General features: G+C 41.1%; 1 protein-coding gene across 2 annotated transcripts in view; it reads right to left on the bottom strand.

The window, feature by feature from the left end:
* Positions 1-13,143: 13,143 nt before the first annotated feature.
* HS6ST3 (heparan sulfate 6-O-sulfotransferase 3) overlaps positions 13,144-25,593 on the bottom strand; it is a 770,680-nt gene continuing 758,230 nt past the window's right edge. For both annotated transcript variants that reach the window (XM_051850540.3, XM_089303494.1), the window contains exon 2: positions 13,144-20,228. In XM_051850540.3, the coding sequence (XP_051706500.1) occupies positions 19,520-20,228 (709 nt within the window). In that variant the 3' untranslated portion in view covers positions 13,144-19,519. The remainder of the gene's footprint in view (positions 20,229-25,593) is intronic.

Here is a 25,593-nt window from a genome sequence, read left to right on the forward strand (position 1 = left end):
CCTTCAGATTTGCAGAAACCCTCATCGGTGCCAATACCCACAATTATAAAGCAAAAATCTCATGTTTGATCTTTCCAATGACCCCATGGGAGTAATGGACTGGGCAGAGACTCCCAAATTTGAAATAACTTGGCTTATATCCGACTGCTAGAAAGAGACAGGACTACAAGCCAGGTATTCTGAAGCAAAGCCGGAGTATACTTTCCATTCCTCTGGAAATAACTAATGTTTCACTCTGTATCACTCAGGATAGGTTATGAAAATCTGGCTGGCTGAAACAACAAAGGTTGCTGTCTCCCTCATGCTGTGTGTCTGTCACAGGTCAGATGCTACTCTCTCTGCTGAGCCACCCCCATCATCATGTGCACTCAGACGGCGAGGCTGGTGGAGCAGCTGTTCCTTGCAGCATTGCTGGCTGCTGGGGCAGGGGAAAGTCAAACATGCTCAAGCACATGTTTGCTCTTAAAGCACTGGCCTGGAAGTGACACATTTCATCCTGCTCACATTTCGCTGACCCTGCCCGAGTTCAACAGAGCAGGGAAGTATAAGCTATTATCCCAACCCGCAGCAGGAGGTACAGGGACATCAATGAACAGCTACGCCATCTACCACTGCCTCCATTGCTCTTTGTCTCCACTGCTCAGTGCTATAGATCTTCTTGCTATCTATTCATCCTGGAAAGTGACTAGAAATATGTGTGGGAGACAGTAGATCCCACTTACTGCTTCATATTGTAAGTAAGGATAAAGGAAGAATACCCCTAATAGTGTTTGCTTTGGAGAAGACAAGTTAGAAGTTGGTATTTGTGCTTAACCATAAATAGCATGTTTACAACTTTGACTGTAGATGGTAATACTAGCCAAAGAAGATGCTACATTGCTGTGTTTCCATGTCTGGCCTCTTACCACAGATTGTAAAACACTATTCCAAGTCCAGTCATTTTCCCCCAATGATGTATTGGGTCAATGAGAGACTGCAGACACCATAGTGTTCCCACAAGACGATATGGCTCATGGTGTCACAGCTTCCTTAGTCTGTGTAAGTATACTCTTTGATGTTTGCACAATGGTGAAATTGCCTAGCGAATCATTTCTCAGAATGCATCCCTATCATGAAGTGACGCGTGACTGTATCAGTACAGTTCAAAGCCACAGACACAGGCTATGGTCTTCAGTAAGAAGGCATTCACATGTCTCACTTTGTGCATGTGGTGCGTTTTTACTGAAAAGAAGAAAGCATCAAATAAGTTGCCAGTGACAAAGGGTCATGCTTTCCCACCAAAAACAGCAGAAATGGCATTCCTAGAATATTCAATACTGACCCAACAGGGAAAAGTCAGGGGCTTTGCATAAAAGCTTGATGATGGCGTTCTAGGACCAGAGCCATCTTAGATCAGGCAAATGCCTTCTCTGTTTCTATTCAGTGCACTTTGCACCTTCATCCCATAAAACTGGCTTGTTTACAAAACAGAAAAATAACAATCCAAAGCCTCTGCTTCTGGTTCCTGAGGTTCATGAGTGCCATGTAAAGCTACATCACACACATGTGTTTCTCTGTCTCCTCAGACTCCATCTTTATTGGATTCCAGAAGGATTTGAGGCAGCTTCTACTTTAAACTTACTTGAAGTAGGATCGTTAGAACTGAAACTGGAGCAGAGACTGTGTGGTGGGAGCAGAGTAAGCATGTTTCCATGCTCTTGAAAATGCTGCTTTGTCTGCAAAGTTTCTGGAAGGCACAAAAGGAACATGCTGGACTCCTTAGGAGTGCCATGTATCTGACAGCCCAGGTAGTTGTGCAGGTGAAGCGCCACCATGCAAGCTGTCCCTTCTTGCTTTGCCAGGATCACATTCCCACTATCCAGAAGCTTAGTAAAGCATGACTTTTTTTTTAATAAGGATAGATGTTCAGCAAACTATCTACCCTCCTGTAGGACCCACACCACTATCCATCCAGTCCCTCCTTCCTGCCTAGCTGGTGCTCATGGGTGAAGAGGATCTGTTCAGATGTTACCTGAGAAGACTTGAAGACATGGCATTATCTGGGCATTTTTGTTCAATTGCATGCATCTAATATTTATGTATCAGTTACATTTTCAGAACCTGGAAATACAGAAGTGAAGAGGATAGACATCATGAGCATTCATGTATTACTGGGATCCTTAGAGATTTCTAACATTTGAATACTGAAAGGAATTGATCAGTTCTGGGAAATCATCAGGCACTGCCAATGGTTGTCCAAGGAGATTGTTATAACCTCTTCCAGGCAGTCACAATCACTAGTGCTTGCCTGTAGTACCTGGGCAGGGCATGCTGTCAATTCCTATGCAATAGTGATGTCCACAGGGGCTGAGCATAGTCAGTTGGTAGAACTATCCTTAGACTAGTTAACCAGGGCCCCTGTGCTCTTCCTCCAGCCACTCTCTCATGGTAAAGGATCCCACGGGGACAAGGACGGATGTGCTTACTGAAGGTCCTGAGCCTCTTCCCTCGGCTCCATTTTCCATTCTGGGTCTTAAATCTTCCCAGAATTTTCTGACTAAACAACACACAACAGCATCCAGGGCTCAAGAGCTCTCTTGTCCTGAGGGAGGGAGTCCACCCAAGAGTTCATGTTGGGGAGGAGAGTTGATAACAGCTTGGACCGTTGGCTTGAGATGTTCACAGAGTTGACACAATCTGAGCAAGGGGTAGAAAGAGGAGTGAGGTGGGGATCAGGCTAAGGCTTCCATTGGAATGTCCACACTTATTCTTGAAAATATTGGAATAGTCTCAATGATCAGGCAGTCTGGGAGGTTATGACAGAGCTAAGCTTACAGCCTTGTAGATTGTAAGTCAAGAATGGAGTTCTTTTTGCCAGCAAGGAGTTAATGCACCACTGTTACCTATTTCTGATTGTTTACGGGAAGATTGGATCATGAAAGGCCAATGAGAGTCTGATTTTTCTTGTCTATCTAAATTACCATCTCAGGAGGTAAAGCAAAGCAATTTACCTTGAGGCTTTCATCAAAGAGATCCATAGACAGTCCAGGAACCACATGCTAACAAGATAGTGAGCCTTAAAGCAAGAAAACAAACTAAAAAGGCAAACTTAGACTAAAACGTTTTGCTTCATGATAAGCTTCCACCTTTTCAGGAAAAAGAATCTAAGAATAGTACTATCAAAGAAATACACGTATTCTGGTTAGCTAAATGTTAGGTTAGAACTACTTTTCTTCATAGAATCAAATATGAAAATATTTAGACAAAACCATGTCCCTCCATGATTACCAACATTGGTAATTTTTACAAATTGCCTTCAAAAAAGTCCCCAATATGTGCATAAGTTCTCTCTCCAAAGCTTGACAAAGAAACAGAAACAAGATAAAATGTCCCCAGCAGGTTCCTCCTTGTTATTACCAAAGATAGGCACTCAAAAATTTCTCTTTGTAAAGGGTCAGAAATAGCTTTACAGGCATGGCATCCTGCCCACAGTGTGTGAATTCTTTGTAGTAATGGGACCTGATATCAAATTGGACTCTTCTCAACTATTATTATCCTAGAGTACACAGCTAACCAAAGGATTCTTTTCATTACCGTTTCCTCCTCTCTGCTCTTTCCTCTGCATAGGACACAGTTGCCTACTCAGCCCATATGGTGATTGTGTTATGGGAGTCTCGCAGGTCTAACAATTGCCTTTGCCTTTTTGCTGTCCTTTAACATCTTCCTTGATGTTCTTCAGCATCTCCATGCCCTTTCCTTCCCATCCCATGGTCCTTTTAGGTAATTTTCCCCTGGACCATTCAGAAGAATTCTTCAAGGATTCTGTGTGACTAGGCTAAAGGACAGGCTTGGCAGAGAGCAAGACAACGTGGTGGAGGGGACAAACTGATGTTTCATAGAGCCATGTTCTGGACAGTTTACTTGATCCTATTGTCAATCGTCATCATTAAGGTGGTTAAGTAGGGAAATTATATGACCAGGTCCTTACAAAGGTGGAGTCAGGCTGAGAGGAAAGTCTGGAAGCAGAGAGAATGAAGACTTAATAGTGGAGCTTAGACTTTAGATTAAAGCAAAACTGACTTCAAATAGCAAATCCTAATCCCAATAGTTACCAGCTGTGAAATCTTCAGGTTACTTAAAATTTACTTTCTGGAATACTGAATTTCCTAATTAGAGAAAAGTTATGTCACCTAGTAATTCTGTGCTGGTTAAAACAGGTATAGGGGCCGGTGCTGTGGCATAATGCATAAAGCCACTGCCTGCAGGGTCAGCATCCGATATGGGCACTGGTTCAATTCCCGGATGCTCCATTTCCAATCCAGCTCTCTGCTATGGCCTGGGAAAGCAGTAGAAGATGGCCCGTCCTTGGACCTCTGCACCTGCACGGGAGACCCAGAAGAAGCTCCTGGCTCCTAACTTCAGATCAGCACAACTCTGGCCGTTGCAGCCATCTGGGGAGTGAACCAGCACATGGAAGACCTCTCTTTTTCTCCATCTCTGCCTCTTCTCTCTGGTAACTCTTTCAAATAAATACATAGATCTTTAAAAAAAGACGTATAAAAGGTTCTATTGGCAAACAAGATGAGAGTAGGATACCAGCCGTGGGGATGGACTTTGCAGACAGCATCATCATGGTGGGTAAGAGTTGTTGAGGAAGACCAGGGGTTCCACCCTGGATGAATGATTGATTTTATAGTTTATGACTCAGTTGGAGGCTAAAAAATACAGAAGGGAGAACACTTTTTGTTCAGAAGGTAAAAGACCAGATAAGGAATATCATTTTGGATAAATTGAATTGAGAGGTGACTAGAAGACACTCAGGTGCAGGTATTCATTATGTCATTAAAATGGAGATCTAGAGAATATCAGCTATTTGGGACTGTCAGAATATAGGTCATTATATTGATGCTAGGTTATTTGCTTAGCTTACACAGGAGGACATATTGGATCAATTCACTCATTAATTCACCTTTTAATTCATTCTTACATAGTTAATATATATATATATTAACTATCTACTATGTGCCAGGCTTAATGCTAGTGAATGGGCAGAAGTGATCCCTGATGGTAAGGATCTTCAGGCTCTAGTAAAGGATAAAGAGGGTTAAGGATGCTTCTGACCTTAAATCTTGGGCAATCAGGAACCCATGTATATGTGCTGCATGCTGAGCTAGGCATGGAGGGAGACCGAGCTGGTCTGTGGTTGTGGATCATGACATGAGGAGGAGGGAAGACCCTCTGGGCTGAGAGTGAGCACAGAGCAAAGTGTGAATCCAGAATAAATGTTGTACAATAAAGGACAAGAAAGGTGGAGTGTTTGGGTTCAGATGGTTGGGGGTGAAGAGTTTCCTTAAACTTGATCTGGGGGCAAGGCAAGGGCATTTTCTTGGGAACTTGCCACTTAGCTTGTGAGTATAAAAGAAATTACCAAAACCATCAAAGAAGAACCCCTGCTCTTTCAATGACAATGAAAAGACTTAAGTTATCATCATTCTGGGTATAGATCTAGAAGGGGGCGAAGTTATTGTAGACTCTCTAATAAGTCATAGAGATGATTATGGAGGAAATATCTTGGTAAGCTGAGTTTGGGGACTGTTTAAAAAGCAATGAATATTGTTGCAATGACTTAGTAAAACTGATCATAATACCAATATATACAACATCATAGCGTTGATGCTGTTTTTCTGAAATTGCAGAATCTCACCTAGGGATGGTTTTCTCCCCTTGCATGTGAAGAAAATGATATCAGCAGAGGACTGTGACTCTTCAACAGCAACTGAGTGCATAGATTGTGTTTCTGCTTCTCCCTTAACATGGGGTGCACGGTGGTTGGTGGGGGCTCACTGGCTGTGACTTGCAGTTGCACTTGTAAGCACTAACCATCAGCAGTGACTCTTAGAAGAGCAGTAATTTATAAGCTTCTGCTTAAAACTTAACTGGCAGGCTTCCTGGCAGGGCTCCTGGGAGTGATGCCCTGATTTGCAAGGATTTAATGACTTCTTGTCGTCTAACACCTGTACGTATAGAGACAAGCAAGGGAGGGCATTAGCACCTGGCTGTGCCCCAGATAAAGTGAGCACCATGGATATGTGAAGGCACTATCTTTCCTTTCCAGAAAAGAATTCTTTATGTTGTATTTATTCAATAATGGTTACCGTGATATTAAAACTGTCAGTGTTCTTGTACAGAAATATGTAAAAATTATATTTTTAAATTAAGAAAAATCATGCTATCTCCTACTTCCCCCTTACTTTGTGTATATTATTGTGCTTTTAGCTAGTCATAAATTAAACTTGAAAGCAGTTGCATTTCTATTGTTCAGTTACAATTTTCATTCCTTCAGTTTTTTTTTCTCACGAAGCAAATATATTTTTCCTAGGAACTGATAACATCCTGAAAGCAAGCTGTCCCCATAGCTTTCAAACCCTAATTGTGAAGTCCTAATTTCTTCTTTATCTTCATGTCTTCTTATTTCGCATTCAACAAGTGTCTGAATAATGTAAATGATCATATACGCACAAGCATTGATAGGAGCAGTGAAGACACTGACATTATAACTCAGTACTTCCAGATGAAGATGAGAGATTTAATAAGAGTTTATTATCCGCCCTCTTTCAATAAAGTTGTAATGCTAACTGTAATGATAGTATAGCCACAACAATACGAATCTAAAGTCCCAGCTTATTTCTAATCTGGAGTTGTGGATCCAGAGAATTAAAATAAACAACTGGAAGTAGGAAGAGGGATGAAGGTAAATGTGAACATCTTCAATTACAAAAAGGAAAGTCAACTAAATGTTGTTGCATTCTTAACATTGATTCCAAATAAGTCATAGTTTATGATGACAGGAAAAAAAAAAGAAACAGTAGAAATCAGAAAACAAGAAAACAACAGAAAGCCACAATGTATCACTTGTAACTCTCAGGTTAAAAGGCAAGGACTCAGATTATGTGGAGAATTAAACAACACGTTAATTGTAAGTTATCAAATGTTGAAAATAATACTAAGATGAAAGGAGAATTTAAAGCAAAAGGTATCAAAACAGGTCATTTTGTACTGAGCATGATAGTTTCAACAATAAAGCGCATGGAAGTCATTAACACAATAATAAATCACCAAAATGCAAAGGCTAACAACTCTTATGAATTGATAAAAATATGGATAAAATTGATAAAATATTGATAATGATTGATAAAATGATTGATAAAAACTGTTAATTCATAAAAATTCTTGTCAATCATCTGTCTCTACTGAATTATATACACATGTATATATAAATATATACATTTAAATACACATACATATATGTGTATTTAAATGATTATATGCAGACATATACTTATAACATACAGTTATATATATAGTTTATATCATATACCTGTTTGTCTTATATCTATTTTCAAAGGCAATGCATATTATTTTCAGATATTCATGGACTTTTTATAATAATTGAATACATACAAAGCTCCTACATAATAAAAATTCTGAAGTCAGAATTAGCTGAGTACCACGCATTGGTTAAAAAATAATGGAAATACCTTAAGGGCTGATTCTGAGGCCAGAGTGCTATTTAGGACATCTGCCATTCTAGGAGTCTGCTGTGTATCCCGCTTCCCATGTTGGATCATTCTCTCCCTTTTTAATTCTATCAGATAGTATTAGCAGACACTAGTCTTGTTTCTGTGATCCCTTTGACACTTAATCCTAACACTATGATCAATTATGAACTGAAATTGATCACTTGGACTAGTGAGATGGCATTGGTACATGCCACCTTGATGGGATTGTATTGGGATCCCCTGGCATGATTCTAACTCCACCATTTGGGGCAAGTCCGATTGAGCATGTCCCAAATTGTACATCTCCTCCCTCTCTTATTCCCACTCTTATATTTAACAGGGATCACTTTTCAGTTAAATTTAAACACATAAGAATAATTGTGTGTTAATTGCAGAGTTCAACCAATAGTATTAAGTAGAACAAAAAATACTAAAAGGGATAAAGTATTAAGTTGTACATAAACAGTCAGAACAAGGGCTGATCAAGTCACTGTTTCTCATGGTGTCCTTTTCACTTCGACAGGTTTCCTTTTTGGTGCTTGATTAGTTGTTACCAATCAGGGAGAACATATATGTCGATTTGGCTGAAGAGCCCATGAGAGTATTTTAGGCATGGAAAGCCAAGACAGTCTGGCCAAAAAAAAAAAAAGGACCTAAATGAAAGATCTCTGCGAGTGAGATCCAGTAGAAAGAATGGGCCATGAAAGAAAGAGGTACCTTTCTCTGAAGGGAGGAGAGAACTTCCACTTTGACTATGACTCTGTCTAAATAAGATCAAAGTCGGTGAACTCAAAAGGCTTCCATAGCCTTGGCAACTCATGCAAGAGCCTAGGGAGATTACTGATGCCTTAAACAAGAGTGTCAAATTGTTAAGTCAACAACAGGAGTCACTGTGCACTTACTCCTCATGTAGGATCTCTGTCCTTAATGTGTTGTCCAATGTGAAGTAATGCTATAACTAGTACTGAAACAGTATTTTACACTTTGTGTTTCTATGTGGGTATGAACTGTTGAAATCTTTACTTAATATATACTAAATTTATCTTCTGTATATAAAGTTAATTGAAAGTGTATCTTGATGTGAATGGAAGGGGAGAGCGAGCGGGAAAGGGGAGGGTTGCAGGTGGGAGGGAAGTTATGAGGGAGAAAAAGCCATTGTAATCCAAAGCTGTACTGTGGAAATTTATATTTATTAAATAAAAGTTAAAAAAATAATGGAAATAATGCAAGTGTGTTGCAAAATATTGTGAAGGGGTGGCTGCAACCAATGATTTAAATAAACTTCAATAGAGGGGCCGGCGCCATGGCTCACTGGGTTAATCCTCCGCCTGTGGCACCGGCATCCCATGTGGGTGCTGGGTTCTAGTCCCTGTTCCTCCTCTTCCAGTCCAGCTCTCTGCTGTGACCCAGGAAGGCAGTGGAGGATGGCCCCAGTGCTTGGGCCCCTGCACCTGTGTGGGAGACCAGGAAGAAGCGCCTGGCTCCTGGCTTCGGATCAGTGTAGCTCTGGCCGTAGCGGCCATCTAGGGGGTGAATCAACAGAAGGAAGACCTTTCTCTCTGTCTCACCCTCTCACTGTCTAACTCTGCCTGTCAAAAAAAAAAAAAAAAAAAAAAACTTCAATAGAAATGTGAGTATAAACTGCCAGTAAAAATGAAAAGTTAGGCATTATAAGATAGATGAAATTTAAAGCACTAAATCATAGCAATAAAGCTTTGAAGACAATTAAATATTATTTTAAACATAGAAAATTAGGATGAAATTCAACCATAAATGTACAGTTATAAATTGGGAACTGAAATTAAGCAGCAAAAAAGTAAAATATATATGTAAGAATTAAAAATATAAGCATGCATATTGTTAAAAGGATTGAATAGGAACATGAAGGACTATGAAAGAATGAGCATACAAGTTGGAAAGTTCCAGAAATAGAGGAAAGAGGGATGCATGCTGTGATGCAGGGGGGTCAGCTGCTGCCTGGAGCTCCCACAGCCCACACTGGAGTGCTTGGTGAGTCCCTGGTACTTTGTGCTTCTGACCCGCTCACTGCTAACATGCTGGAAAGCCCAAGTACCTGAGTTCATGCCACCCATGTGGGAGATTTGATGGAGTTTCTGGCCCCTGGCTTCAGTCTAGCCCACCCCAGCTGTTTGTGGCTATTTGGGGAGTCAACCAGAGGATGGAAGATTTCTTTCTCTATCTCTGTTTTTCACACAAATAAATCAGTGGTTTTTTAAAAAGTAGAAAAGAAGTGCAAGGCAGCCAGTAAATCTAGAACCTTGAAATGGAAAGCACAGGATGAAGCTCCAAAACATGGAAGAGAATAGAAACGTGTACAAAGAATGTATAGATTGCATGAAATATATAAAAATAATCTCAGAGTTTGTATAACATAAAATTTCTAATTATCTAATTATCTATTTGTCTTTTCCTAATTATCTAAGGTCATGTATTATTTTTAATCATAAAAATTAATATTTTAATATAATTAAATTATCCTGGAATATTTATACTCCATTAGTTTGCAAACCTGAATTTATTATGAAAACTGGTCTGTGAGAATAAAATGGTATTTTATATTGAGAGTAGAGTTCCCATAAGTTCAACATTCTTCAACCTTATTTTCAACATTATAGTTTTCCCCTTTAATTGGAAATAACAGAAACGTGAATTTAAAGGAGATTTTAAAATCGAAAGACAGACTCCTTTTCGGTAACTTGAACAACTGAGCTAACATCTAAGATTTCTGTTTCAGCCATTAACAGGTAGAAATATTGGGTAAAGTATGTCAAAATAACTTCTAAAAACATAGCTGAATTCAAAAGACCAGAAGACGAATCTGCAGGTGCTGGGACAAAGCTTCCTAGAACTGGGGGCTCTCTCAGGGCAGGTTTTGTTCCCCAGGGAGTGGAGTGTGGGGTTAGGATGTGTGTGTGTGCAAAGGTGACTGGGACTACACCTGCAGGGGAGTAACGGAGGCAGGAAGGGCCACTGCGGTTTGGCTGTGAGCACAGAAGTTCATGTACTGGAAATCTAACTCCCAGGGCAACAGTATTAGCAGTCGCGGTCTTGTAGAAGGCATCTGGGTCATGAGGGCTCCACTCCTATGAACAGATTAACGCTGTGAGTTCAGTGTCCTGCTCTTGCTCGCTCTCTCTTTGCCTTTCCATCATGAGATGACACAGCAAGAAGTCCCTAGCCAGATGCTGGCCCCTTGATCTTGGACTGCCCAGTCTTCAGAACTGTGAGCCAAACTGTCCAGTTTAAATTGCTCAGTCTTTGATTTCTGTTACAGCTGCACAAAACAGACTAAGCCGGGGCAGAGGAAGAAAGCGACCTGAGATTTCACAACAGAGTCCTCAGGTGATCCTACAGGGCTTTTGAGCCAAGGCTATCCTTCCCAGCTGTTGCTTGTCGAAGATTCTGGCCCTACCTGCACAAGATCCCCATCAGATGTGGCATGGCCCCAGGAGGTGGCAGGGCCTTGGAGAAGTGTCTCCAGCTAAGAGCAGGTCCTTGAGAGACAGCAGCCAACACTCCCAGCATCCTACGGCCTGAGCCCTTGAGTCCTGGGCAGGTGGGGTGGCTCTAGAGAGATCCGTATGATTTTCTTTAATGACATAGGTGACTTGAAAATTGAAAGAACAATTTTTTCATAATTCATTTACTTTTAACAATCTTGAAATACTTTTTTTTCTGGATTATTGGGAAAATGCAACCAAGCACTCCACCATTCTCTTAATACTCAGGTACAAATGAATTAACTTCCATGTTATTTATATTAGTGGAAAATGATCAGAATGATAAAAATATGGTAACTGTAAAATTATAAGCAGCTATTAAATTTGTGTTTCCAAAGAATGTATATGCATAAAATACATAAAAATAATATCAGAGTTCGTATAACATAAGAATTTCTAAGAACTTTGCCTTTTTCTAATTCTCTAAGGTCATGTATTATTTTGTAATCATAAAATTTAGTATTTTTAATATAATTAAAATTATGCTAGAATATTTTATATTCCATTAGTTTGCAAACCTGCATTTAATATGAAAACTGGTCTATGAGGCTAAAATGGTATTTTATTTGAGAGTACAGTTCCCATAAGTTCAACATTCTCAACCTTATTTACAACATTATAGTTTTCTCCTTTAATTGGCAGATTCCTGTTCCATGGTTTCCATTACTCATGGTCAGCCTCAGTTCAAAATATTAAATGGCAAGTTATGGAAACAAACAAATTATAAGCCTCCAATTGTGTGCCCCTCTGATCCCAGCCACATGCCCCCAGGAACCTGACTCATCCTTTGGTCCGGCATATCCGTGTGTCTTACTCGTAAATGCTAGCCGCCTGTCACCAAGCAGTCCATCTGGTTATCAGATCAATTGAGGCAGTCGGCAGTACTTGCATTCAAGTAACTCCTACTTAATTTAGCAGTGGCCCCCAAACACAGGATAGTGAGGGTGGCTATTTGCATGTGCCAAAGAGAAACTCTGACGTGCTTGCTTTAAGTCTAAAAGTGAAAGCTCATGTTTTAAGAAAAGAGGAAAAAAATCACATGCCAATGTTGTTAAGATTTATGTTCAGAACAAAACATATTACAAAAAGGATTTGGTATTAACAGCAGTTTTGGGCATCCGGTGGGACACTTGGAACATATCCCCGTAGATGAGAGGGGATTACTGCGCTTTAACAAGGAACAAAATGTAAATCTTAAGGTCCACGGTCCTTCTCTTACCTGAAGTTTCCTTGACAGCCCCACATTGTCTCCCCTTTGCATGGACACACATGCACACCATGTGTTTCTGTGTGTTTATCTGCAACTGTCTTTTGAAGCCTCCCTTATGGCAACTTCACTTGCCCTCACGTCAAGCTCCCTTTGCGTGTAATTCCCACTAGGTAGAGGGACAATATCAATCACATTTTTCTCAGGGTACAAATCCCACCCATGGCAAGGGAAGGATCCACAAGAAAATATAAGCTGCATCATTCAAGAAATTTTTGAAGAAACTTGCTCTACTATAATCTCCTTTGCTTATAGTATAGGAATTAGCTACTGCTGTCGAACCATATACACTAAGATTGGGGAGAGTGTTTGTGGTTGTTTGTGGATTTCTTCAGTTCTTCCACTTCCCATTCCTCCCTCCCCCCCTCTTTTCTTTCCCCTTTTCTTCCTTTAGATTGTTTTCCCAGATCTGTTGCGCCAACCCCTGTTTCTCTCCGAGCTTTTTCCAATCCTCACCTCATCCCTCACCCCCACGTGACTCTTCTACATTGCACAGCAGATTGCAAAGTGCTGGAGTGGGCCTGGGCTGGGGAGAGGGGGTCTTCGAGGACATGGTTTTAGAAGCCTATGTTTGAGGGCTTGTGAAATCCTTCCTGGCCCCAGAGGCTCTCAATTCTTTCAATCTATATTTTCTTTGTACTTTATGGCTTTTAAAGTTTCACATCCAATAACCACATTTGTAGCCAAAGCATGGATTTTTCAGTTTGAGAAAGTTGGCCTTGTGGATCCCATTTCCATAAATCCCTGAAAGTGTTTAACTTTTTCAGTTTACAAAAAAATGTCTCTGACAAAAACACAGGGGGAAAACAATTGTTCTTGACATCACAACAGTTTAATATGTTAACTTATTCATTAAATTGTGCTTCACACCAATGGAAATCCTCAGTTCTACAAACTATCATTTTAAATAGCAATAAAGACTGATCATGTCACAATACAATCTCCTAGTAACCAAGTTCATACATATTATTGCACAGAAACAAAAGGAACTATCTCTTAGGAGAAATAATTTACTATCTATTGAATATCTATCTTTACATCTAAAATGGGGCACCAGATAAAGATCCAAATTTTTCTTCCCAACATTGCGTTGATAAAAATAAAAGAAAAAATAATGCAAGAAAATCCCAGGAAGGGCTTCTGGAGGGAGAAAAGAAGGAAAAGAATGGATGACCACAGAATCGACACCAAAAAAGTGACGAGGTGAGAGACAAATGTGACACTGATTAAATCACACACAGCTCCGCTTCTCAGAACACCTGTTTTCCCCAGCAAGAAGGGAAGGGTTTTTTAAGCACAGACATCTGGTCCTTTGATGGGTTCCCATAGCACAGCAGCACATGCCACAGGATGACAGTTGCAGTCTTTTCCACAGACCACTTGGAACAGAGCCTCCAGACCCTTCTGTAGATTTGCAGCATCCGATCTGGAGTTTAGTTCAGTTACCTCGAGTCCTTGCCTGGAAGTTCAGAGGCTTTTGCCATGCCGGTGTTGCTGGTGTTAACAACATAGGTTCCCAGGTTTCTCCATTGGGTGTCTCAGCGCCTCTGCAAGGCAGGTGAATTCTGTCAATGCACTGTGAAGATGGGTCCATGTGCATTCCATCCATTAGGCTACAAAACACACAGGTCTCAGATCCCACTCACTTTCTCAGAAGCACTGACTCAGAGTTTCAGAGAATGTTTTGAGATGTGCCCTGGTGAAAGAGGTGAGGGAATAGTAGGGATTGACCGATGTCCAGCAGAGATGGAGGAAGGGGATAGGAAGGGAAGCCGCAAGTGCCTTGGAGAAAGATGGCACCACATAGTTAGCAGTATAGGCTCAGCCAGCCCTGATATCCAGCCTGAGGACTTTTAGTTGCAGTTCCAGAGACCAATGGAGGCACAACAGCTATGGAAAAGGAAACCTTAGAGTCACACCTGTGATCAGATCACGCTCTTTTTTCTTAAGTCCAACCCAACTTTCCGTGTTTCGGTTCCTCCAGTGCAATCAACCTTCAGTCCATAAAACCATCCCGTGCTCTGACCTCTCAGGAGCTTCGTTCAGTTTTTGTTTAAGTTTCTAAAAGAATTACCGTGTACCTGTTTCCAGCTTTCCTTTGTTTTTGAAGAAAGAAACTATATCCTAGTCATTTTTAGTCATTTTTAAAAAGTTTTCCAAGATTGCCTTGCACGTATTTAATTCCTCATCTTTCAGCTTTTGAAATATCCGCCTCCCTTTCAGGAGTCCCACTATTTCTGTAGTCAGCCATAGTCACCCAACCCCTCCACCTCTGATGATCCCATTATATAGGACTTTCATCTCAGCCAGGGGTCATGGTGGGTGGGAAAGGAATCAGATAAACTCTCCATGTGAAGGTGTTAGCTTATGACAAATTAAAGCATTTCTTTTCTCCAGCAAATAAGCAAAAGGAACTCATTTAATACCAAATAAAACCTTCAAAACTAAAGCAATGCCTTGCTGATAAAATGAAGAAGTAGAGAAAGAGGGTTTTTTTTTTTTTTTTGTATGGATTCTATTGATCGCCTCTTAAGCTTCACTAACAGGCGACTACAAGTTTTGAATATTTCTAACACTGAGCTTCCCCAAGGATTGTAAGCACAGCTCTTTAGCCGTCATCTTGCATAGTTCTGGAGTTGGATATGGCACACATCCAACTAGTTTGTCTGAATGTCTTCCCTGAGGTCCAGTGATTCTCACCCCTCACTGCAACACTCTCCATCTCTTGGACCCTTTATTCATAATAAGAACTCCCCTTCTTCAAGGAAGGAAGTTGAAAGTCAACTCAACGCGTCTCCATGGCATTTTCTAAGTCACTGCACTTCCAAAAAAAAAGGTAAGGGAAGACATAAATCAATAAAGGTTTAGTTTTGATATTCTTGCAATTCCCAATCCAAAACTGAAGCTGAGCAGCATAAAGCAGTAGGAATGCCTATAAATCAAAAAGCTGGGGCTCTGAGTAGCTTTGCTAATAAATTAGAATCTTTGGGAAATCTTTCAACACCATTGAATCTCCATTCCAACTTACCACATGGGAAAATGAATCAAGATCCTATTTAACACACAAGAATGTAATGAAGACTCAAATGAGATACTAAATGTAAAAATGTTTTGAAAAGCATTGCATGCTATACAAAGTGGTGAAATTTAATCTTATCCTTTACAAAACATATGATGAAATAAATGATGTTGAGAAGCATCTGAAATATTTTTCAATTCCCTTTCATGTCAGACACTGAAAGTTTTGTCAGTATTAATTTTTACATTGTTTCTTTAATAGAACTCCCACATTTGTCAAGGCACATGGCAACCCATAATAGACATTTCCTAGTCTTTGTAGACGTGGCTAATGTCTAGGTTCTGCTCCATGAGATGTGACTAGATACAATATATGCAGTTTCCATCCACTTCCTTTCTACGGTCTCAAATGTAAATGAAGTGGCAGGAGCCACAGCAGCCATCTTGGATCATGAGATGAATGCTGCACATTAAGACAAAAGAGCAACCAGAGAGCACCTGGGCTTCTGGTAATGTCATACATCACAGCTATCAAAGTAGTCTATCTTTAAGTGAGAGAGAAATTGTTTTAATTTTGTTTGATTTTACTATTGTTTTGGATTTCTTGGCTAAGATAGCCAAATAACAATTCTATCCAATATACACACACTTACTGTTCAATAATACATTCTTACTTCCTTGCCAGTTCTATTTTATAGACCTTCTTCCCGATATTAGAACAGTATGTCTACTCAGACTCTTGAGAAATTACCTTGAGGGCATAACCAAATGGAGTCTCATATTTCAAAGTTTCCTTAAACTATTTATGGTGAAGTTAACTCCTTGGAATGATAACATTTCTTTATCATTTTTAAATAACACATGATATCACAAGCTATCATCTAACATTGATTAGTAATGCTATCAATTATTAAAGAGTATTAAAGTAATACTTATGGAAGTTTTCTCCAGTTACCAAGAGTAGATGGCCAAAAAGATGAAGGCAAAATGAACAGTGTGTACCTTAATTCTTAATAAAATTTAAAAGCACACGTACATGCACATATTCCCAAGGACATCTATCCCAATCTGGTTATTGGTGTAGTTATTGCCAAGACAAAGAAAAGGATGTCTTTGAGCAAATTGTGGGAGTGGAAGCCTGTGCATTCCCTGGGGAATTTGAGGCCAGGGAGCAGGGAGAGGCTCTCTTCTTGCACTGTGGACACTGATGTATCTGTAGTTTATTTGTTTTGCAGTCTTGAGACAGCTAAATTGCCCACATATACTTAGGCCCAGCTGCCTTCCATTGGCATCCTTCCCTGAGCTTCACTCAGCATGTAGATGTGCAGTCAATTTTCAGAGAACACACTGTGTCGCTACCTCTCTATTTCTATCAACATAGGACCTCAGGGATGTAAAAGTGTGCTGCTTCTGAATGAAATGATATGAGGGAGGAAGCCCTTGTCGGTCTTTTTTAATTTGCTCATCCGTGGCCTTGGGCCAGCAAAGAGATGGTTTCTCTTCTGAACATTCTGATATCTGGTCTCAGGTGGAGCACCACACATCACGGCAAGGCAGTGGAAAGCCTTTTGAGATAAGTCCCAAGGCACCTAAAGAACAGTGTGAAGTTAGCAGGGGCCGCCTCCAAGTCTCAGCTATGCAGGAATTCTCTGCCAAAAATTTGAAGTGAGTTTAAAGGGAATAATCTGAATGCTCTCTAAGTTGTTTTGATTTTCCACATGACAAAATACTGCATCATCATTGTGTGTGTGTGTGTGTGCATGTGAACATGCATGCATGTGTATGTGTCACAGTGGCAGGCAGAAGGGTAATTTGCAGTCCTGCTATTCTCAGCAGAACATTATTAGATCTTAACATTGAAATACAAAGATAGAGATAGAGAGGGAGAGGGAGAGGGAGAGGGAGAGGGAGAGGGAGAGGGAGAGGGAGAGGGAGAGGGAGAGGGAGAGGGAGAGGGAGAGGGAACAAGCGAGCTGTTCATTATTACCAGCTGCCATGTTCCTTCACTTTCTACCTTAGGAACAAAGCATAGGGAAGGGAGACACAAATAAATAAGCAGTGTTCATTTGTCCATTTTTAATTCAATTTGTATGTGACTCAAAAAAGTCTGGTTGCCTAAACTGTCATCTATCTCTCTATTCCTTGATGGACCAGTGATGTGGAGGGCGTTGGACTCACCCAAGGCAGCATAGCTCTGGGTCATTATAAGCTTGGTGCTGTCACAGCTGCACCACAAACAGCGGTTAAAGGCTATCAGTTCTTGCAACAGCATCTGGCTTCTTGCATGTTTGGTGGCTTGAGCTCTTGTCTCAGGTGTATGGGATGACGGAGTAAAAAGAGCTGCACTTTGCAGTTAGCTAGACCTAGCTGCCAACCGGTAAGGTTGCTACTTAGCATCTATGGGCTTCACTTTTCTCATCTACAAAATTTTTGAAGGTATGGAAAGAGTCTTCTCTCAGTCTTGGCACAGAGGGCCATCCCTTGCACCACAGATGAAGCCAAGGTGGGGTGAAAGAAATGTGTGAGCCACTTCTCCAGATCTCCATTTGATGGAGATGCCAAACTCCTCTCTATTCGTGTAGGCAGCTCTATAAACATTTGTGGGTTGATTGACTCTCAACCCCAGAGAGAGTATTCTGGAGGCTGAGAAGTGGCTTAAGCAAAGCTGGCTTAAACATCAAACATGTTGGATATCAATGAAATAGGCTTTTCAATCTGATTTAGGGGTTTCACTCATTTTGCCTTCAGCTCCTTGAAGGGATTGATCAGATCAATCTGTTGTATAACTTCCTATCCACTCTGATCCTCCCACTGAATGCGAGGCGAAGGCTTTCTAGTCTCTGTTCCTTCACACTCCCCTTGGTTTTCAAAAAGACTTCTTTCCATTATCGTTGAGTAAAGGCAAAAATAAGGAGCAGTTGGCAATGCAGCACACGTTTTAGTCCAGTTTTATGCACTCTAGACCTGATTTGCTGCCTGGATCCATAGTCTAGTAACAGGTAAAGATCATATGGGAAGAAAATAAGCTACCGTGCTGGAGACATTCAGGAGTGTGTGCAGTGAGGAGTAGAAAAGACATCTAAATTCCTAGGACAGGTGTCCTATTAATGGGGTTCCATGTCTCCTAGCCTAACTCAGAGCTATTATTCATTTAGGGACCTCAAATATAATCCAGGTCAAGTTCTTTATAAATTCTTTTCCTTTGTGTTAGCAGAATTTCAAACCTGGCAGTACCAAATTAAAGATGATGACTGCTCCAAAGGGGTTAAACTCGAATATTTCTATAAAAACAAGGGTTCTGTAGCTGGCTTGGAAATGTAAACCATATAGGTCTCCTCCTGCTTTGTTTTCTTCTCTTAATTTATCATTCATTGCTCACATTGAAGATTGAAACTGGTAAACTGTGATCTGCTTAGACATTAATAAATAAGCAAGTTATTGGAAACACCTCACCAATGTTCAGTTTGCAGGAATTGCAATCATCCCTGTCCTATATCCACTCCCTGTTCCCTAAACGATGGAGAGGAAGCATGGCTTAGCACTATGGTGTTTGGGTTTTGCTGGATGTGGGTCTCTGGCGATGGTCAACAGTAGGGTAATTTTGTTTAAAAGCATCTGCTACAACAAAACACATCACTCTACTTATGATTTAAACACATCCAAATAGAGTTCAAAGATGAGAGCCCACAGTCAATGAAGCATTGCCAGAAAACCTCATCTAAGGGCTAAAAGGTCCTTCTCTGTCTAATGAAACAGACCAATATTTCCACAGCAGAGACAGTACGAAACAGACTGGATTCAGCGGAACATCCAAGCCACAGTTTGGCTTTTCATGTGTGCCTCTGTGGGTTCTAGGCACCAGAACTATAACCTATGCTGCTGCGAAGGTTGCAGCGACTGCTTTCTTTTGGCTGCTTCTCCTCTTGACCTCCTAAAGTGGTCTATGTTGGATATATTCCTCTCCTGTTTAACAGCATTGATAGAATAATGTGGGAAATAAAAGAACAAGGTGGTTAATCTCCAGCTGGATAAAAATGAAGACAGAGGAAGTGCATGTCCAATTCAAGTCACCTACAGCCAGATGTTCTCAGAATAACCTGACATCTTCAACTAATGCAATAAAAGTCAATGCATCTGCTCATCCTTCCCCTACCAAGAGAGGAGCAAGCAGGGGGTCACCATCTCACCACCTGGCTGTTGTAGTCCTCCGTGACAGTCCTCTCTGTGGCTGCATCCTCTTTTGGCCAACGGTGGGCCCTGTGCCCTCTCTGTAGCCTCCGTTCCTCCCGCCTCTTTTGGCGGTCTCTCTGGTGCACTAGCTGCTTGGTGTGATGGTAGCGTTGCTGGAAGAGATCTTTTGCATACTCGTAAAGCTGCATGTCCAGGAAGTTTAGCTCCTCAATACGTTGGCGGGCACCCTCATTGATTTCCACATTGGAAGCCCGCGTGATATTGAACTGTGTGAAGGGGGAGATGAACTTGAGATTGAATGTCCTCTCAAAGAGAAACTGTGTCTTCCTCTGGAATTCAGTGAGCCCAAAGAAGGCCATGTTCTTCAGGTTGTTCTTTGCACTTTGCAACAGGATGGTGTTTCTTTCACTCTCATTCATGAAAGTCAAGTTGTAGCAGCCCACCAGGCTGAGGTCTGCCAGCATTCGCACTTGGCGGTTGTTAGCCAGGTTGTAGCTGCAATCCATAAATTCCCGCAAGCTAACCCCAGACCAGTCGTCCCCAGGGTAGCAGGTAGGCAGCTCATCAGGGGTGGGGCTTCTTCCATCACACATATGGAGAGAAGTTTTCCATGTGGCCCCTCGCTGGACATGTTTCCACTCACTCAGGTAGCGAGAAACTGGATCCCGCAACATTGTGATGTAGTAGAAATTCCTGGAAGAAATTAGAGGCAGGAGGTCAGTAGCTGACACTCTAACACTGGGATTCAGAGTATCTAATTTCACATCCATATCGAGTCAATGGACTCTTGGAACATTATGAACTTGGACTCTTGTGAACATCGGATTTGCGATTTTCAGGCATATGTACATGCAAGGGGTCTTCCAAAGGCACATGAAAAAGGTGTATTATTAAAAGGAACTATATAGGGGCCGGCGCTGTGGCACAGCAGGTTAATGTCCTATGGGTGCCACTTCGAGACCTGGCTGCTCCACTTCCCATCCAGCTCTCTGCCATGGCCTGGGAGAGAAGTAGAAGATGGCCCAAGACCTTGGGCCCCTGCATCCGCGTAGGAAACCTGGAAGAAACTCCTGGCTCCTGGCTTTGGATCGGTGCAGCTCCGGCCGTTGCGGCCAATTGGGGAGTGAACCAGCGGATGGAGGACCTCTCTTTCCCTCTCTCTCTGGTTCTCCTCTCTCTGTATAACTCTGACTTTCAAATAAACAAATAAATCTTTTTAAAAAAAAAAAACTATATTAGGATTTCTAAAAATGTTCCAAAATAAACTAATCTTTTAATTGTATTTTCTACTAAATCTCTGAAGGAACTTCATATGTTCCCATAAGGACACATGGACTAACCTTTAATACTGTTTGCTGGGACTTTTTTTTCTACCCACTAGAGCATGGGGCGAAATGGTAATTAAGTAGATCAGTCATTCATTCAGCAATTATTCACTGACAAATTTAATGGCAATAACAACATATTACATTTAGAGAAAACACAACAATTTAAAAAAGTTATTACCCATCTGCTGTTTTCTTTGGTATTAAAACAAACCTTTGTAGTAGATGAAGCACTGCTTGACAGTGAAGCACCTACAAAGAAGTGAAGTGATGTAATCAGGGTAGGGGGATTAGAAAGGGCAAGGCTAGGCTGGCGCCGCAGCTCACTTGGCTAATCCTCCACCTGTGGTGTCGGCACCTCGGGTTCTAGTCCCGGTTGGGGCATTGGATTCTGTCCTGGTTGCTCCTCTTCCAGGCCAGCTCTCTGCTGTGGCCCAGGAAGGCAGTGAAGGATGGCCCAAGTCCTTGGGCCCTGCACCCCATGGGAGACCAGGAGGAAGCACCTGGCTCCCGGCTCCCGGCTTCGGATTGGCACAGTGCACTGGCCATAGCGGCCATTTGGGGGGTGAACCAACGGAAAAGGATGACCTTTTCTCTGTCTCTCTCTCTTTCACACTGTCTAACTCTGCCTGTCAAAAAATAAATAAATAAAATAAAACATTCTTCAAATTTATAAAAAAAAAAGGCAAGGCTGAAACCCAAGTTTCCTTCAGCTTTCTATTTACACTGCTATGCTGGATTATGTGGTATGTGGGGTAGATGAAGGATGGGTACCAAACCAACCCTATTGCTGAGAGTGTTTAGAGCTTAGGGGTCTACTTGTCACAGAAGCCACAAAAAGGACCACTGAGGAGCAGGGTGGACATGAGACTTCCAAGTTGTCTTCCAATTCTAAGATCTCACTTCGGCCTTTTGCTTTTCCATAAAAGCCAGTCTGATGCCAATTCAATCCCAGTGCAGTCCGTGGCCCACAGAGGTGAGTCAGCTCAGAGATACGGGGTCAATCATATGAACTTGGCATTCCTTTGGGAACAGCAAAGAGGTCCTGTGAGATGTTCTGAAAAGACCTTCTTGTAGAGCTAAACAAATGACATTGCTACAGAGTCCTGGAACCATGCCTGGCTCTCGATTTGTCGTTAGGTCATATATCTGCACTTAAAGATAAACAATGGTGTGTCTGCCTGTTTTTAAATCAAAGATGTCTTAAATCTGCAGGAGGAACTCGAATTAAACTGGGGGAGCTGGACAGCTGCTTGGCCTGCCCTTGTTTTCGCTATTTTATTCATCTCCTATCTCATCTGAGAGTATGGCTATCACATCAGGGCGGTTCTAAGTTTAGAAGAGTTACTTTGTCACCACACCCCGAAAATCACTTTTGGTAGAGAAATTTTATTGTTGCTTTAAAAGGAATTGTGAAAAGAAGGAAAAGAAAATTGTGTCACTTTTTGAGTGCATAGTAACTGTTAATGGTGACAGTGGGACTCGGGGTAGAAAAACTAAATGAAAGGAAAAGAACACATTGCGAGTTCCCAAGGAAGAGAACCTAGCCTGCGGAGAGCTTAATCAATAAAGGAAAGAGAACCTAGCCTCCGGGGTGCTTAATCAATAGAGGAAAGAAGAGAACCTAGCCTGCGGAGTGCTTAATCAATAGAGGAAAGAAGAGAACCTAGCCTGCGGAGTGCTTAATCAATAGAGGAAAGAAGAGAACCTAGCCTCTGAGGTGCTTAATCAATAGAGGAAAGAAGAGAACCTAGCCTCCAGGGTGCTTAATCAATAGAGGAAAGAAGAGAACCTGGCCTGTGGAGTGCTTAATCAATAGAGGAAAGAAGAGAACCTAGCCTCTGGGGTGCTTAATCAATAGAGGAAAGAAGAGAACCTAGCCTCTGGGGTGCTTAATCAATAGAGGAAAGAAGAGAACCTAGCCTCTGGGGTGCTTAATCAATAGAGGAAAGAAGAGAACCTGGCCTGCGGAGTGCTTAATCAATAGAGGAAAGAAGAGAACCTAGCCTCCGGGGCACTTAATCAATAGAGGAAAGAAGAGAACCTAGCCTCCGGGGTGCTTAATCAATAGAGGAAAGAAGAGAACCTAGCCTCCAGGGTGCTTAATCAATAGAGGAAAGAAGAGAACCTAGCCTGTGGAGTGCTTAATCAATAGAGGAAAGAAGAGAACCTAGCCTCTGGGGTGCTTAATCAATAGAGGAAAGAAGAGAACCTAGCCTCCAGGGTGCTTAATCAGTAGAGGAAAGAAGAGAACCTAGCCTCCGGGGCGCTTAATCAATAGAGGAAAGAAGAGAACCTAGCCTCTGGGGTGCTTAATCAATAGAGGAAAGAAGAGAACCTAGCCTCCAGGGTGCTTAATCAGTAGAGGAAAGAAGAGAACCTAGCCTGCGGAGTGCTTAATCAATAGAGGAAAGAAGAGAACCTAGCCTCTGGGGTGCTTAATCAATAGAGGAAAGAAGAGAACCTAGCCTCTGGGGTGCTTAATCAATAGAGGAAATAAGAGAACCTAGCCTCCGGGGCGCTTAATCAATAGAGGAAAGAAGAGAACCTAGCCTCTGGGGTGCTTAATCAATAGAGGAAAGAAGAGAACCTAGCCTCTGGGGTGCTTAATCAATAGAGGAAATAAGAGAACCTAGCCTGTGGAGTGCTTAATCAATAGAGGAAAGAAGAGAACCTAGCCTGCGGAGTGCTTAATCAATAGAGGAAAGAAGAGAACCTAGCCTCCAGGGTGCTTAATCAATAGAGGAAAGAAGAGAACCTAGCCTCCGGGGTGCTTAATCAATAGAGGAAAGAAGAGAACCTAGCCTCTGGGGTGCTTAATCAATAGAGGAAAGAATAAACTGTTGAAGGCTGATCTAAGACTTAAGAGATCCTTCATTCATTTAAGTCTAACTGGTCATTGCCTATACCACTTAGGCAAAAAATATGTTTCAAGATTTTGGGGCAAAAGTTTCCTAATTTTTTCTTAAATTGCACAAATATAATTTCTATTTAGATAAACTCACTGGAACACTGGAATGGCAAATTCTTTCCTTGCAGATTAGCACCCAAGACCCATGATGTTGCAAATTTACCAAATACCAGACAGAGTGCTAAAGGTATAGCCATGTCAGCAATCTATGAGATGAACACTCATTCTCACTGTTGTTGTCATTATTGCTCAGTGCTGAATAAACTAAGAATTTTAGGAGATGAAACAAGCTGTTCAAGCTCACACTGATAGTTATAGAACCTATGTTTAATTAATTCTAGCTTATTTTAAAAATTTACTTAATAGGAAAAACTCATTATTTCAAAGGTAAAGTTATATCCACTATAATTTTGTTTGACTTGAAAAAGCTAAAACTGAGAGAAAAAAAATACATATTTACTAAATAAATGGAAAAAGGAATTTAAGAGGGCAGGATTTTTTCTTCTTCTTTTTTTTTTACAAGGAACTAATTTACTACAATATTTAAACTATTTGTTGTATCTGCTGTTCTGAATGTCCAACTTTACCAATAGGTAATTGAGACAGTTTTGAAAAGTGCTAAAGAAACTCCAAAAACTAAAGTAGCACTGGCTTCCTTTTAAATCAGGATAGGGAATTTACTGAAACTGCCAAGGACAGACCAGCCTGAGCTCCCACTTTTGTCAATCACCATTTCACATTACTCTGTTGTCTTTCACTGTGATGGAATGGCAATTCCATCAGTGGAAGAAAAGTTCCTAAAAGAGCAGTAGGAAAAGCAGAAAATAACTGACACAGCTTCTGCACTCTAATGAAATGTTCATGACAAAGTTTTGCTCAGAGTGGACATTATGCTATTGTTTAATACCACACAATACATCATTATTTTTGTTTCAGTCCTACATTCAGACTTCTTCACATTAGACTCTTCCAACAGAGATCAATTTTTATTTCACAAAATAATTACATAAAAAATAGATAAATACAATAATGATGATCATCATGATACAAGTCAGTGGGCTCAGGATACCAAATGTATCAGCACAGAAGGATTTAAGTGATCTTTGGAATAGAAAGTTTCAAATTTCCCTATGAATTGAACAAAATAGGAAATACCAAAAATAAAAAAAGCAAAAAAAATCTGGTGACAATCAACTGATAAGTCTCAATGGCATGTATGTGTCTCAAGTTCAACATGATCCAGACTTTACAAACTATAGGGCTAGCGCTGTGGTATAATAGGCTAAACTTCCACCTGTGGTGCTGGCATCCCATATAGATGCCTAGTTCATGTCCTGGTTGCTCCTCTTTCAATCCAGCTCTGTGCTTATAGCCTGGGAAATCAGTAAAAGATGGCCCAAGCACCTGGGCCCCTGCACCCATGTGGGAGACCTGAAGCAGACTTCTGGCTCCTGGCTTCAGATTGGCCAATCTCTGGAAGTTGTGGCCATTTGGGGAGTGAACCAGTGGGTGGAAGGTCTTTCTCTTTGTCTCTCCTTTTGTCTGTAACTCTACCTATCAAATAAATAAATAAAATCTTTAAAAAAATCATAAAAGTCAGAGGACTGGGAACTAAGAATAAAAATGGCTGGTGACATACTTGTACAAATTCAACTAGAACCAGCTGCAATATGGAAATACTTTTGTCTCACTTGGGAAAACTAACCACTGGGCTTCTAGCACTCTTACTCCATTAGAAAGCTATGTAATCTCAAAACTGGCTGAAACTAGCTCAATTTCTAAATTGTCTTGGTTTCAAATTTAACTTTATTCAACTTAATAC

Source organism: Oryctolagus cuniculus, chromosome 9 (genome assembly GCF_051225735.1).
Source record: "Oryctolagus cuniculus isolate XC-2025 breed Fujian yellow rabbit chromosome 9, ASM5122573v1, whole genome shotgun sequence".
In the NCBI taxonomy this organism is placed as follows: Eukaryota; Metazoa; Chordata; class Mammalia; order Lagomorpha; family Leporidae; genus Oryctolagus; species Oryctolagus cuniculus.